The 12,525-nt window shown below is 40.7% G+C and overlaps 1 protein-coding gene across 3 annotated transcripts in view; it reads right to left on the reverse strand.

The window, feature by feature from the left end:
- Positions 1-12,525, reverse strand: part of NFIA (nuclear factor I A) — a 400,772-nt gene that overhangs the window by 81,501 nt on the left and 306,746 nt on the right. For all 3 annotated transcript variants that reach the window (XM_070367937.1, XM_005891231.3, XM_070367936.1), the window contains exon 7: positions 9,177-9,305. In XM_070367937.1, the coding sequence (XP_070224038.1) occupies positions 9,177-9,305 (129 nt within the window). The remainder of the gene's footprint in view (positions 1-9,176; positions 9,306-12,525) is intronic.

Raw genomic sequence — 12,525 nt, forward strand, 5'->3', positions numbered from 1 at the left:
TCACAAGCCCTCTTATTCTCTTTTCAGTGCTCCTCATAGGTGGTACTTGTTAGGTCTGTGATGCCTGCATTTGAAAGTCAATTCTGATTGTCGAAAGACAACGTAATGTTTTCTCAAATGACATACTCCAATAATAAATAAACACTTTGCATCTGTTGGCAGATTATTTCAGCACCTTGTTAGCAACAGGTACTTAATTGCTTCTCATTTTCCTGAGATGATTCAATTGCACTAAACCAGGAGAGACAAATTAAATTCAGCTCCACTGAAAGGAGCACTAGTGTGTTCTACAACTAAGTTAAAAATATTTCCTAAGAGGCAAAGGAGTCTTTGATACAAGATATGATACAAGAAAGCTAAACGAACCAACTGCTTAGGTAGTGGGTGTATGCCAAGGAAGGATGCCAAGGTCATGAGAGCGATGGAGCACCAGGGACTTCTTCCTTCTTTAGGGTCCTTCATTTGGGCAGAAACGTTTATAATACCACAGCAAATATTCCATAAAAAGAGGATCAAATCATTCTGAGCTCAGCATTTCTCTTAATGTTCATGAAAATAGAAGCTCTGAATTAAAACTGAGTAAATGTATGGATGTGAGAGTTGAACCATAAAGAAGGCTGAGCATCAAAGAATTGATACTTTCAAATTGTGGTGCTGGAGAAGACTCTTGAAGAGTCTTCTGGGACAGCAGGTAGATCAAACCAGTCAATCCTAAAGGAAATCAGTCGTGAACATTCATTGGAAGGACTGTTGCTGAAGCCCAATACTTTGGCCACTTTCTGACTCACTGGAAAAGACCCTGATGCTGGGAAAGATTAAAGACAAACAGAGAAGGGGTCAGCAGAGGATGAGATGGTTAGATAGCATCACTGACTCAAAGGACAAGAATTTGAGCAAACTCAGGGACTGCCAGTGGAGGACAGAGAAGCCTGGCATGTTCGGTTTATAGGGTCACAGAGGATCAGTCAAGACAGTGGCTAAACAACAACAAGTGTATATCGAGCATTTATTCACTATGCTATGCAATCTCCCTAAATGCTGTGAAATACATACATTTCAATATGGTATTATTATCACACAAGGAGGATGGAAAGAACCACCTGTTATTTCCAAACTTTCAGTTTGCTGTCAATCAAACCTACGTGCTCATTCAACCTACTAAGTGCTTTGCTAACGCCAACCACGAGGATGGGAGATACAGAATCTCGGGAGGAAGAATAAAGACGTGGTCCCGTTCTAATGGCCCTGCCATCTAGTGATGACTGAGCCTTCCCATTATTCCTCTCCTTCCTTCTCTATTATTGTCTTTGAATCTCTGGTCTTCCAACCTTTCCTGGTGACCTCAACTTCCTGGAAAGTTATCTTATTCTCGTAATTCTCTGCAGTGTATTATCTTCAGCCAAACTGGGAGAGACTATTGACTTCATACCCTCACATGTCTCATCATTAAAGGCAAGATCCTTGATTGGGCCACGAGGATCCTGGATTTAGAGAGGTTCATAGAGCATGTAAGTGTCTGAACAGAAACTGGCAGGATTCTTTGAAAGCTGCACAATGTTATGGCTATTGTTTTAATACATACTGCGCATGTCTTCAAAATCAGGGCCATCTGCGCATGTCTTCAAAATCAGGGCAATCTCTAAAGCCCCTTCATGTGTGTGTGTGTATATATATATATATGTTTTGACCCATAAAGAAGTGGGGCTTTGGCCATTTGCTCACGTTTTGTATGTCTGGATTCCTCAGTACTTAGTTGTCTAAAAGCACAATGGTTTGCTGTTGCTGCCTGCTTACCACCAGGAGGCACTCTCTTTGAAAGGAGGTAAGTCAGTGGGTAAGTCACACTGTTTGGACTGGCCCAGTGTCATCTGCCACGGTAGTTCTATCAGGTGGACCAGGATCTTGGCAGCACCCTGGGAGCACCCATCACAATAATACAAGGCTGGCTTTCTTGTCTGCCATCTACTAGGAAGTAAGCAAGTTGAGGCCAGAATCCAAGCTTTATTCCCTACAGTATTCAGCAAGTAGCAGAGCACCTTGTACCCTGTAAGTACTTGATAAATATTTGTGGAAAAGTTAACAGGCCCCTAGACAGTAATAGGAGTCTGCACACTAATTTCAATATTAAAAAAAAAGTCAAAGTGACCTCAAAAGCTATCTTTGAAATGACTTGCACCTAGCAGAAACCCTGCATTTACCAGTAGCAAGGATTCATGGGCTCATAAAAAAAGGTCAAATGATCTGTTTATGGCTGCTATTACAAAAAAAACTCAGTGTGATAATAAGAGTTGTATCATACTTATCGAAAGATCTAAATGGCTATGTCATGTCCTTGACTAATAAAAATTGTGAAAACAAACTGTTGAAATAAATGCAGTTGATTTCTCCCAGTAGTGGAGAAAAAGGTAGAAATAGGTTGAAAAAGGCTTAGCACTGGAGGCTAGATTTCTAGTCTTGGCTCTGGCCAACTCAGATTTCGCATTTCTCTGAGTAACGGTAACTATGTTGTTGACTGCTAGCCAGAATATTTTTCTCCTATTTTCCTACTTATAAAACCCCAATTTTATACAGAGCAGCAATGTGCTCTGTCAAATACTTAGATTTTCCAGCCTCCCTTGCAGCTAGAGGTGATCAAGAGGCTTAGTTTTGATCATGCTGAGTAAGAGTCTATGAAAGGTGGCAAAATGACCTGGCAGTCACTTTTGGCTCTTGTCTGCTCCCTTCTTTAAAACGCTTGGAATGCAGATGCATGGCAGGAGGGCAGTGGCTACACTGTGACCATGAGGTCACAGCGTGAGATTGAGAACAATCCACTAAAGCATGGATAAGAGAAGAAATCTCAGTCCTTGACTGCACTCAGATGCCGCCATGACAGTTCTGAACCACATACTCGGTTTTCATTTTCTTATTTACTTATTTATGGCTGTGCTGGGTCTCTGCTGCTGTGAGGACTCTCTTCCTAGTTGTGGTGCGCGGGGGCTACTCTCTAGTTGCCGTGTGCAGGCTTCTCACTGCGGTGGCTTTTCTTGCTGCAGATCACTCACTCTAGGGCATGCAGGCTCAGTAGCTGTGGTTCCCGGGCTCTAGAGCAAGGCTCAGTAGTTGTGGCCCATAGACCTAGCTGTTTCAGGGCATGTGGGATCTTCCCAGACCAGGGATTGAACTCATATCTCTTGCATTGGTAGGCAGATTCTTTACCACTGAGCCACCAGGGAAAACTCCATATGTTTGTTTTAGATTTCCAGTTACTTACAGCCAAACACATTCTTAAGGGATCCAGGAAAAGAATTAAACCAGAAGGCCCCAAGAGTACTTACTATTCTGAAATTCTATGGCTCTAGACGAAGCTCAATTGGTGCTTATTTGTCAATTACTCTCAACCCCTGCTTTACAACATGTATAGTGCAGGTTCCCGACTGCCTCTTGATCCCTAAAGCACAGAGTCACTTTACCTTTGTGCTAAGCATTTAAATTAAGTATCATCTATTATCTCGCTTTTGGAAATAGCAAAGACTTAAAGGCAGAAACATAAGTTTTGAGAAGACAACTTTTAAGAAATTCTAAAATATCTCTGATGAGTACTCCAAATCATTCTCAAAAAGAGTTAGGCCCTTTTAAATCATCAGGTACACCCACAACTCTTAGAAAAGCAAAGGGAAGAAAAAAGAAAAATGATAATTTTTCTTCATTATCATGAAGAAGATGAACTGTCATGATTAAATACTTTACTATGGTTGAAATTTTAAGCACTGCCAAAAGAAAGTCTTCGAAAGCCCAATCTTTCCGTTTAAAGTGCACAGCAACTGTACTAACGTATAATGGAAACTTAATCTCTTCCTCACTCAGTAGGGCATTCCACAGTCTTTAACTTCTTCACCTAATTTTAACTACGTAAGTGTTAGTTACTCAGTCGTATCTGACTCTTTGGACATTATGGACTGTAACACACCCGGCTTCTCTGTCCTAAAATTCTCTAGGCAAGAATCCTGGAGTAGGCAGCCATTCCCTTTTTCAGGGAATCTTTCCAATCTGGGATCAAACCTGAGCCTCCTACATCGCAGGCAGATTCTTCACCATCTGAGCCACCAGGTGAGGTGGCAAAGTGTTATCCCCTATGAGATGGCTAAACTGAGGTCACAATGTTAAATGATTTATCAAAGCCATAAACAATGACACCATCAGAGAGGGGGTTCATTTTAAGAAACCACATGCCCCTACCTTCACAAGGGAAATTGGAAAATTAGATTCCAATTTTAGATTAGAAGATTAGAATAACATCAACTAAGAAACACCATAGCTTTTAATAAACCTTACTACATAATCTTGCAAAAGCTTTCTTTGGATGAAAGGCCATGGTTCTTCCTCATCTTGGACATTCCTTATAAAGAAGGGCCATATCAACTATTGTCATATGTCACCCTTACTCCTTCTGAAGCACTGAGAATCTGTCAGTTTCAGGGATGGGATGAATATCTCTTATGTACCTTTTATGCACATCTTGCATACTTTTTATTCATTCAGGTAAAATCTGAGCTCAAAACCCACAGTGTGAGGAACAATGAAGATATCAAAAGGTGTTTATTAGAGATCCTTCCTCACAGAGGTTTTGTTCTAGAGAAAGAACAAGACATGTACGTGAACTGACAAAGTAAGACCAAGTTGGTGTAGGGAGTGTGAAGACGTGACGTGAGAGACTCCCAGAGTCTGCAGATTGAGAGATGATGGCAGCCTGGTTGGAGCTGAGCAGATTGCAGGTAGAAAGTGGTACCCGAATTGGTCTTGGGATGGGACCAGTGTGTCCAGTGTGTGGACAGGCAAAGGCAGGAGGACAGCATGATAGCATGAGACTTTCAAAGCCCTGATGAAAATGGGTGACTTAATTGTTTGCCTGACCTGATCATGCCCATGAGTAGATGATTTCATCTACTCCTAAGATAATATAATTCTCTGAGGTTGAGATTAGATCCTCAATTTATAGATGAGGAACCCATCGCTCAGAGAAGCAAAGCTATGTGCCAGGTTCACACAGCTGGTAAAAGTGGTGGAAATGGGATTCAAACACCAGTCCATTCCACCTCCAACCCTAGCTTCTGTACTTACTCCCCTCGAGGCTCTGTGTTTCCTGCCTCAGCTTTGCAATCATCAAAGAGAGGTTTCCTGTGTAAAAGGTGGCCACCAAATTTCCAAACATAGCTAATTTTTGCAGTGAAAAATAGGACCATTGCTTGTTTTCAATGAATTTGGTGAATTCATTGAAATTTGAGGTGGATTTGCTGTTCTGTAGCTCTTTTAGCACCCCACTCCAGTACTCTTGGCCTGGAAAATCCCATGGATGGAGAAGCCTGGTAGGCTGCAGTCCATGGGGTCGCTGGGAGTCGGACACGACTGAGTGACTTCACTTTCACTTTTCACTTTCATGCATTGGAGAAGGAAATGGCAACCCACTCCAGTGTTCTTGCCTGGAGAATCCCAGGGACGGGGAAGCCTGGTGGGCTGCTGTCTATGGGGTTGCATAGAGTCGGACACGACTGAAGTGACTTAGCAGCAGCAGCAGCAGCAGCTCTGTTAGCATACCACCTCAGGTCTGGGCACTGGGGTATATTACACAGCTACTGTCTACTGATTGGTGTTTGTCTAGTTGAGGTATTCCCATGAGGAATTTTAAGGAAGGCAGCAGAAGTCTTACAATCTAGGTGCTATCCAGAGGTGACTATACCATGTGACTCTGAATAAGACTACAGTTTACAGCCTCCCCAGTGCCCAGGATCCTGATAAAGGACACACCTTTCTCTTCTTCCTGGCCTTTTTGAAGTCTGATCATCTATCTGGATTCTCTAATGATTTACCATTTCAGATTGTAATAAGAGAAAGTGAAAGTGTTAGTCGCTCAGTTGTGTCTGTCTCTTTGCGACTCCATGGACTGTAGCCCGCCAGGTTCCTCTGTCCATGGGGTTCTCCAGGCAAGAATACTGGAATGGGCTTGCCATTTCCTTCTCCAGAGGATCTGCCTGACCCAGGGGTCGAGCCTGGGTCTCCTGCACTGTGGATGGATTCTTTACCATATGAGTCACCAGGGAAGCCAAGCCTCTCCTTCCAATAAAAAGAACATGTGAGGTTGAATTCTCCTTAATGTACATGCCACATTTATTCTACACTGGCTCCCTCTGCCAGACTCTCCTTTTTTAAATCCAGCCTTATCTTCCTAAAACATCAACTCTTAGTCCCAGATGTGATGTCATTCCAAGCATTAGCTTTCCAACCAGTTCACAGAAGGATAAGAGGGAATATGATACCTATAGTGAGTATGTTTTAAATAACAAGTGTCTAACCACCAACCTTTAAAAAGGTCTTAGCCCAACAGGGTCTTATGTTAAGCTATCTCAACTCTGTCATGCTGACCACAAAGATGCCGCTGAAGTATTTCATACCAACTACCCCACTTCCCTTCACCAGACCTCTAAGTTGGGCAGGATGTAATAAGAATGGGTTCCTGAGTAGATTTCCCAGAAAGGAGACCTGAGGATGCTGTGAACCATATTGAAGTCTGGTGAAAAAATTCTTTGGAATTCCATAATTGTTCCATAATTTTTAAATTGGGCATCTTTCTCTTTTCCTTATAAACAATTCCATGAGTATGAACAGAAGACCAAAACTCACAGTTCTGTAGAATAAGAAGGTCCCCTCTGATTCAACTCAGTGTGGATCATTTTAGCAAATGTGATTAACTGTTTAGCAAGAAGAAGCTCCCAATCATGGCACTTATGGGTAAGTGCTAGAATCATTTCTAGATCTATAGTTTTAAGGCAAGACATATAGAAAGCATTCAGTATTTACTGAATAAATGATAACATACGACATTGCCTTATACCCCTCAGAGTCTCTACAAATATTGTTTTATTGTAGTTTCTGTGTAAGAATGTGAGGTTGGGAGAAAAAAAAATTCCTTCAGCAGTACTGCTGCTGCTGCTGCTAAGTCGCTTCAGTCGTGTCCGACTCTGTGCGACCCCAGAGACGGCAGCCCACCAGGCTCCCCCGTCCCTGGGATTCTCCAGGCAAGAACACTGGGGTGGGCTGTCATTTCCTTCTCCAATGCATGAAAGTGAAAAGTGAAAGTGAAGTTGCTCAGTCGTGTCCGACTCTTAGTGACCCCATGGACTGCAGCCCACCAGGCTCCTCTGTCCATGGGATTTTCCAGGCAAGAGTGCTGGAGTGGGGAGCCATTACTACTGTCCCCATTTTATTGGAGAGGACATTAGAAAATTCAAACGATAAGCAGAAATGGAAAGAGGCAACTTAAAAAACTACCCTGATTGCTGGCGTTGCTGCTTCCTAATCCTGGTGTACCAGGAGTCTTTTCTTCGCTTGGAATGCCCTCTATTCATCTAAGTGACTTTTAAGATTTGACTCTGACAATATCTACCATTTGAAGGTTCTTTAGGTGATATAAAGTGAAAAGTGTGCATTCCACAACATATTCTAAATGCTTATTTTTCTGTACTGGACAATACGCTCTATGAGGACAGGAACCACTGAATACCCAGTGTCTGCCCAGTGACAAGCACTCAGTAAATCCTTGATTGATGATGAAGGAACCTCTACAATTCACTCCAGAGTTTCCTACAGAAACCTCTGCTTTTAAGATCCATGTAGCACTTAGAACATGTCAGCCTGGTCATAAAAAGATGAGAAACATACAGGCCTTATCTCCCTGAGACCAAAAATCTTCTGACTAAATCTTCGTATCTCTTACCTCCCACCACAGTTTCAATGCTTAAGGAATGCTGACAATGAAAATAATATCATCACACTGCCCCATTCAAAGAGATTAATTCTGGGAGCACATAATTTCATTCAGATGCAAGGTTTTCAAATTGGGGGGAGGGTAATGCGTATTTTTCACTCTTACACACAAGTGGAATAATTAGAACACTTAAAGTTCCATCAATGATCACAAGATCTTTAAAGATGGGGCAAGTGAGCTTTCATAATTGTGGATAGACACTGCTTCATATAATAGTCAAAATACTTATTTTCTTCAAAGTGATTTCTACACATGTACATTGGCCAGCCCTCTAAACTGCTATATTTCCCTGAGATGTACACAGAGTATTCATAAAGGGATTCAGATTTGTGGGACTCACATTGAGATTAATGCAAGAAATACCAGTTTCTCCAGGCGTATGTCAAAGTAGACAAGAGACCATAACTTTCTAGGATGTTTTATGATAGCAGCTGGTAGATCACAAACTTACCTAAACAAAAATCTGATGGAAGAAAGCAAACGTGGTTACAATTATTCATACTCCTACTGTGGGAGTTTCATAAACAAACTAATAAATATTTTCATCTTGCAACAAGATCAAGTTAAGTGATTTGCTGACATTCTCTTGAGGTTTAAAGCTTGTCTTTAATGTGAAATACAAATCATATTTCTTGTGGACACATTTTAATAATAAACTTAAAAGCACACGAGACAAAAATAATGAAAACATTGCAATGAAAACCAGACAAACTATCTACCACTTCAAAAGGAGTGAATGAAGACGGCTCGTCAACACGGTGATGCAAATAACCTGAATGCAAAATGCCACATATTGAAATCAGGTTTCAAGAAAGGGGGTGAGAGAATGAAAATAAACTCACCTAACACACACATACACACAAACACACACACAGGCACACACAAGTGCCCCTCTCATACAATTTCTAAGATAAGGAAGTGTTAGTTGCTCATTAGCATCCAACTCTTTGTGACCCCATGGACTGTAGCCACAAGGTCCCTCTGTCCATGGACTTCTCCAGGCAAGAACACTGGAGTGGGTAGCCACTCCCTTCCGCAGAGGGTCTTCCCAACTCAGGGATCTCCCAGATAGCAGACAGACCCTTTACTATCTGAGCCACCAGGAAAGCCCTTAAGACAGATTTGATTTTGGTTAATTCAAACTACCTCCCACCTCTTTGCAACATCCCACCAGCAAAGAAAGAGGTAAGGATCAGGGTTTGATACCAAATCCCTTGGGTCCCTACAATTCCAAAGCAGTCCCCGAGGATAAGAAACTGGAACACTCACTTCCTTCAGAACTACTCTGGGGGAGTCCTCGTTGTCTCTCATTTTACTACTCTCGTTCCAAGGTCATGAACTAAGCACAATCAAGGGTGCAGGCGGAGCAGCTCACCTCTGGGTCCTGTAATGACGGGTCGGTGATGCTGTGTGAATGCCGTTCCCAGGGAGGAGGTCTGTGAAGGGGAGGGGCTGCTGAAACCAGACTTCTCCGACTTCTTCAGTGTGGTTGGAGATGGCATTCCTGGCAGGAAGGATGAATGGATAAGCACACTTAAGTCACGGAACACAGCTTATGCAACCTACAAGATCAAACTTAAAAGAATTAAAAAAAGAAATCTACCTGCGAATGGAAAAGTTATTTTGAATTGGTTTGAATTTGTCATAGAAACAAACAGGTAACGGAAGGGTCCCCTGATGTCAGCAGATAGTTGATTTTAACTTACTCTCCTAAATCACAGCCCATCTGAGGGCTTCTGATCTCTAATTATGGAACACCACTTTCCCAGTGCTTCCTGAAAGTTGTCATCTGGGCCAGAGGCCTCTGGGACCATTCATAGAGACGGCTATAGCAGCATATGAGGATTCGTATGCAATCATTTCATCTGCCCGTTACTTTACTTCAGTGCCAAGGCACATTTTATACAATTTAGCTGTTTTAACATTTAAATAACCCTCAACAATGGTAACTCAGTTGTTCACCCAGTGAATAATTTATAGTGGAAAAAAAGAAAAGGTAAAAATTAAACAATAAAAATTAAATGGTTAAAGATGTCATAGACAATGCAAATAATATTGTAAAAGAATAATGACAATGGAAAGGTATTTAATGACACAGGATAAAGACATAGCAAGCCATTACAAAATGGGATATTACACTGTGATGCCATTTTAAAATGTATTTCTATGTACAGAGAAAGAACTGCAAAGAAATATGCATACACTATAATAGCAGTTCTCTTTGCATGTCGGATTTGAGTGATTATCCCTGCTTTTTTCTGCTTGTTTTTTTCCTATGATGAACATATATTACTTTATTTTAAGAATATATAATAAAAGTTTGTTTTTAAAAATAGTATTTGTACTATAGTCTAAGCTTTTCATAGCATTTCCAGCATAGCAAATGCTCTAGGAAGAAAATCAGGCAAAAATCGTCCCCTGTAATTACTGCATGTGTGACGTTCTCAGCAACCACACTGACACACACAGCTAGAGGCATCTATCAGTTTGGTAGGGTGCCGATTAAAACCATGAAAACTTGCATGTAAAAATAAAGGAAATGATTCCTAGTCTCCACATCACAGGACAAATTTGGGCTCTTTTAAATTTGCAGTACAAAATTGGTCTCATTTCATGTCAAAGAACCAAATCTCATTTCACTTATATATTTTTATGTATTATGCTCTGTCTATGGCCAGAGAATTATTTGGATGACCTGGAAAAATAAATAATAAAAATAATAATGGTATTAGCATGTAACTGTTATCAAGTAGTTGCTAAGTATCATTACTATTCTAAGCGCTTTGTAAGTATAGATCTGTTCAAAAACTTAGCTAGTTTGGCCTATGTCTAAACATGTCCTTAACACCTTATCTTCGACAAAGGAGGCAAGAATATACAATGGATTAAAGACAATCTCTTTAACAAGTGGTGTTGGGAAATCTGGTCAACCACTTGTAAAAGAATGAAACTAGAACACTTTCTAACACCATACACAAAAATAAACTCAAAATGGATTAAAGATCTAAACGTAAGACCAGAAACTATAAAACTCCTAGAGGAGAACATAGGCAAAACACTCTCCGACATACATCACAGCAGGATCCTCTATGACCCACCTCCCAGAATATTGGAAATAAAAGCAAAAATAAACAAATGGGACCTAATTAACCTTAAAAGCTTCTGCACATCAAAGGAAACTATTAGCAAGGTGAAAAGACAGCCTTCAGAATGGGAGAAAATAATAGCAAATGAAGCAACCGACAAACAACTAATCTCAAAAATATACAAGCAACTCCTACAGCTCAACTCCAGAAAAAAAAACGACCCAATCAAAAAATGGGCCAAAGAACTAAATAGACATTTCTCCAAAAAGACATACAGATGGCTAACAAACACATGAAAAGATGCTCAACATCACTCATTATCAGAGAAATGCAAATCAAAACCACTATGAGGTACCATTTCACACCAGTCAGAATGGCTGCGATCCAAAAGTCTACAAATAATAAATGCTGGAGAGGGTGTGGAGAAAAGGGAACCCTTTTACACTGTTGGTGGGAATGCAAACTAGTACAGCCACTATGGAGAACAGTGTGGAGATTCCTTAAAAAACTGGAAATAGAACTGCCTTATGATCCAGCAGCCCCACTGCTGGGCATACACACTGAGGAAACCAGAAGGGAAAGAGACACGTGTACCCCAATGTTCATCGCAGCACTGTTTATAATAGCCAAGACATGGAAGCAACCTAGATGTCCATCAGCAGATGAATGGATAAGAAAGCTGTGGTACATATACACAATGGAGTATTACTCAGCCATTAAAAAGAATACATTTGAATCAGTTCTGATGAGGTGGATGAAACTGGAGCCTATTATACAGAGTGAAGTAAGCCAGAAGGAAAAACATAAATACAGTATACTAACGCATATATATGGAATTTAGAAAGATGGTAACAATAACCCGTTATGCGAGACAGCAAAAGAGACACTGATGTATAGAACAGTCTTATGGACTCTGTGGGAGAGGGAGAGGGTGGGAAGATTTGGGAGAATGGCAATGAAACATGTAAAATATCATGTAGGAAACGAGTTGCCAGTCCAGGTTCGATGCATGATGCTAGATGCTTGGGGCTGGTGCACTGGGACGGCCCAGAGGGATGGTATGGGGAGGGAGGAGGAGGAGGGTTCGGGATGGGGGAACACATGTATACCTGTGGTGGATTCATTTTGATATTTGGCAAAACTAATACAATTATGTAAAGTTTAAAAATAAAATAAAATTAGAAAAAAAAAAAAAAAAAAAAAATAAATAAAACTCAAAAAAAAAAAAAAAAAGAATTCTAAAAAAAAAAAAATAAATAAACATGTCCTTATTTCTGACCACAGATTTCCTTAATGAGATTCTACAAGACAACCTTCAAGTGTCACTACAGATTCTGTAAGAACAGAGACCAGGCCTGCTTCTATTTTCAGGCTATCTGACAAACAGTCTAGAACATACCAAGTGGCCTGAAAAGATATGTCAACTATTAACACTTTTACAGTTCTCAGCTTTATCTGCAGCTTTACTAAGAGATGCCTGGACAGAGCCAGACTTGGGGTTTTAACCCCAGGAAAGAAACAAACTGCAAATTGTAAGTAAATCTGCATAGACAGACAAGGACAACATGAAGTGGCGTGTGATTTTCACACAAACTAGACAAATCAGGATCAGATCCATTCTAGATCAATATCTATGTG

Source organism: Bos mutus, chromosome 3 (assembly GCF_027580195.1).
Source record: "Bos mutus isolate GX-2022 chromosome 3, NWIPB_WYAK_1.1, whole genome shotgun sequence".
NCBI classification, from domain to species: domain Eukaryota; kingdom Metazoa; phylum Chordata; class Mammalia; order Artiodactyla; family Bovidae; genus Bos; species Bos mutus.